Below are 2,473 nucleotides of genomic sequence, written 5' to 3'. Positions count from 1 at the left end.
TCTGCTGAAAGCAACATACGCTTGCCCGGCATTAAACTGTCCACCTTTCATGTCCACAACAATCTCATCAAGAGTGAGACCTTGGACCTTGTGGATGGTTGTTGTCCAGGCTAAGGTGAGTGGATATTGGAGGCGTGTAATATCCATCCCACAACTGCCTCTAAAAAGGAAGGTAGTCTCGTGCTTTCTTAGAGGTACTGCAAAAAGTATTCTTACATGGACTACTAAATGTCGGGTTTCAACCTACTGTTTGGTTATCAAATTTGACTAATATTCTAATAGGACTATTTCCTTCATTCACTACAACATGAACAATTTCTCCACTGGTCCCATTAACCAGTCCATCAGAGACATCTACATTAACATTGAGCATGACAAGAGCTACAACAGCTACTTTTAATGTGGTATGTAGATTTCCAGTCTCTGTTCTTTTATCTGGTACATTGGACAGGTCAATGGGTTTACCACCAGTTGCATCAGCTGCTTTAATCAAAAATTGTTCTTCAGATGCTAGCTTGTTCAGCATAAATTTGCTTCCATCATCTACATCTTTATTGAGGCGATATAGGTGACAAACATGAGTTGGATAATCATGTGATTTAGGAGTGATAATTTTACTTGAAAGAACATTAATGTCTTCATCAGTACAGCTACTTCTAAGCTGTATGAACCCTACACAGAAGTTCAGTGAAAAGGCTATCACCTCGTTGCCTCATAATTTCATGAAGTTCAATCATTTGAAAGTTATCTTACCATAAGAACCAGACTCGTGTAAAGAATTTAAAGAGCCATTATTCACAGTAGCAAACAAAGGAGCTTGCCCTACTAGAGGTAATTGATACAAATCACCAACTGCAAGGACACTAACATCCCCAAACATTACATCTTTGGAAACACTCTTGATTTGACTGAGTCTTTTGTGTAGGAGTAAAAGTAAGTTGGACCAACCATAGACACCTCATCTATTAAGAGGAGTTTTAAGTTGATCAAACGTGCACGTAGTGTGTTGGCCTTCTGATTAATCAGTTGCAGGTGGCAAAGTTGACCACAACCCAATAAAAAAGCAGAATGAAGAGTTATTCCATTTATATTGAAAGACGCAACACCTGTTGGTGCAGTTAAGACCACAGCTACAGTCCAAATTCACCTGAAAGCCTTAACAGTTTCATGGTGTCACTTTGTACTAGTCTGATGACATGAGACTTCCCAACACTACCAGGACCACTAAGAAATACTCTCTAAGGTTCCACTCGAGCATTGTGACGCAAAGCTATAACAGCTTTTTTGCACCACCTACAATTAAACATTACTATATCTCTTTGCCTTGAATTCAATCCATGCATTAACTTTCTGTAATGATCAGGAGGAATCTCCTTATTTGCGGCAGCTTCAAATTGAACACAAAGTGACTGAGGCACATTGTTAATGTTGTCATTTGCTTGAAAGTCTTCCTGAGTCACTTCTGTAAGCACTTTGCTGCTCTCTTAAAGAGCACGTGATCTACCTTCTCAGTAGAAAGGGCTATCTCATCACAGATATGCTCTGGAGGACCCACCAGATTCACATCAATATCATCAACATAAACAAAGTTATATTTCTCCTCATTACTAGTAATAATTGAGTGAACATTATTGTAATGCTCCTCATAGGTCGAATAACCACGAAGCAAATCTACATCCTCATTATACCAAAGATAGTATAGCATTAATTTTGCTCTGTACCAATTTGATGGGTCAGATTCATAGTTGAACTTTCTATATCTAATGACAGCGTCCCCACCCCTTTTTTTCATTTTCCCAAAACCAGCTGTTAAAATTATTTCTTTCTCAGTTTCTGCCACACTGCTATCAATAGGGGCAATGCATCACTCAATTACCAACTCTGCAGTCAGTGACATAATTTGCAGCAAAATCAGCCAAGCACATGGACTGTAAGCTTTGTGGTCTGTGCTGATATCTATCTATAAGGATGTCATAAAAACATTAGTATCATTATCAGCTAAATTAAAAAGCAATGTGTCTTCTTTTAATTGTGCTATTCTAAATTCTTTTGTATTTGTGTTGATAAAGACTACAGTTCTACTTAGCATTTTTAAAGGCAATGAAAGTATTCTGTAGACTACCTCTTGTGCAGGCACATCTCGGTTTGACGAGAAGGCATAGCCTATTCTACGAAGCTGAACAGTAAAATCTTCGTTCCTAACTTCTTCAAAAACAGAATGAAGCATTTCACTCATTGACTTTTCTGCCTTCATGATGTATGAAGTAACATACATCATGCAGGCATACGCATTTAGGACATACTGGATGTCCATAATTACTCCCCATGACTTCAAGATAGCAGTACTATAATTATTGACGTTACATTCAGATGGTTCCCTTTTTAATACAATAATGTTACCTCTAGTGGAATAAGTTATTGCCCTTGAGTAATCTGTTGGATCAACTTCAGCCAATCTTAGCAAGGGGATCCT

General features: G+C 38.1%; 1 protein-coding gene across 1 annotated transcript; it reads right to left on the bottom strand.

The window, feature by feature from the left end:
* Positions 1 to 238: 238 nt before the first annotated feature.
* On the bottom strand, positions 239 to 880 carry LOC100636920 (uncharacterized). The gene is made up of 2 exons (XM_011407233.1): positions 754 to 880; positions 239 to 672 (listed from the first exon to the last, which is right to left on the bottom strand). Exons 1-2 carry the CDS (start codon positions 878 to 880, stop codon positions 239 to 241), a joined length of 561 nt encoding a protein of 186 aa, XP_011405535.1.
* Positions 881 to 2,473: the final 1,593 nt, after the last annotated feature.

The sequence above is a fragment of the Amphimedon queenslandica genome, unplaced genomic scaffold (assembly GCF_000090795.2).
Source record: "Amphimedon queenslandica unplaced genomic scaffold, v1.1 AMPQUscaffold_13256, whole genome shotgun sequence".
Lineage (NCBI taxonomy): Eukaryota > Metazoa > Porifera > Demospongiae > Haplosclerida > Niphatidae > Amphimedon > Amphimedon queenslandica.
This window is presented reverse-complemented; position numbering and strand designations above follow the sequence as displayed.

Bases quoted from the DNA above. Each gene is read 5' to 3' on its own strand.
- LOC100636920 (XM_011407233.1), bottom strand. From the start codon at position 880: ATGTTTGGGGATGTTAGTGTCCTTGCAGTTGGTGATTTGTATCAATTA. The intron at 673-753 runs GTAAGATAACTT...ACTTCTGTGTAG, and splicing joins ACACGAGTCTGGTTCTTATG to GGTTCATACAGCTTAGAAGT.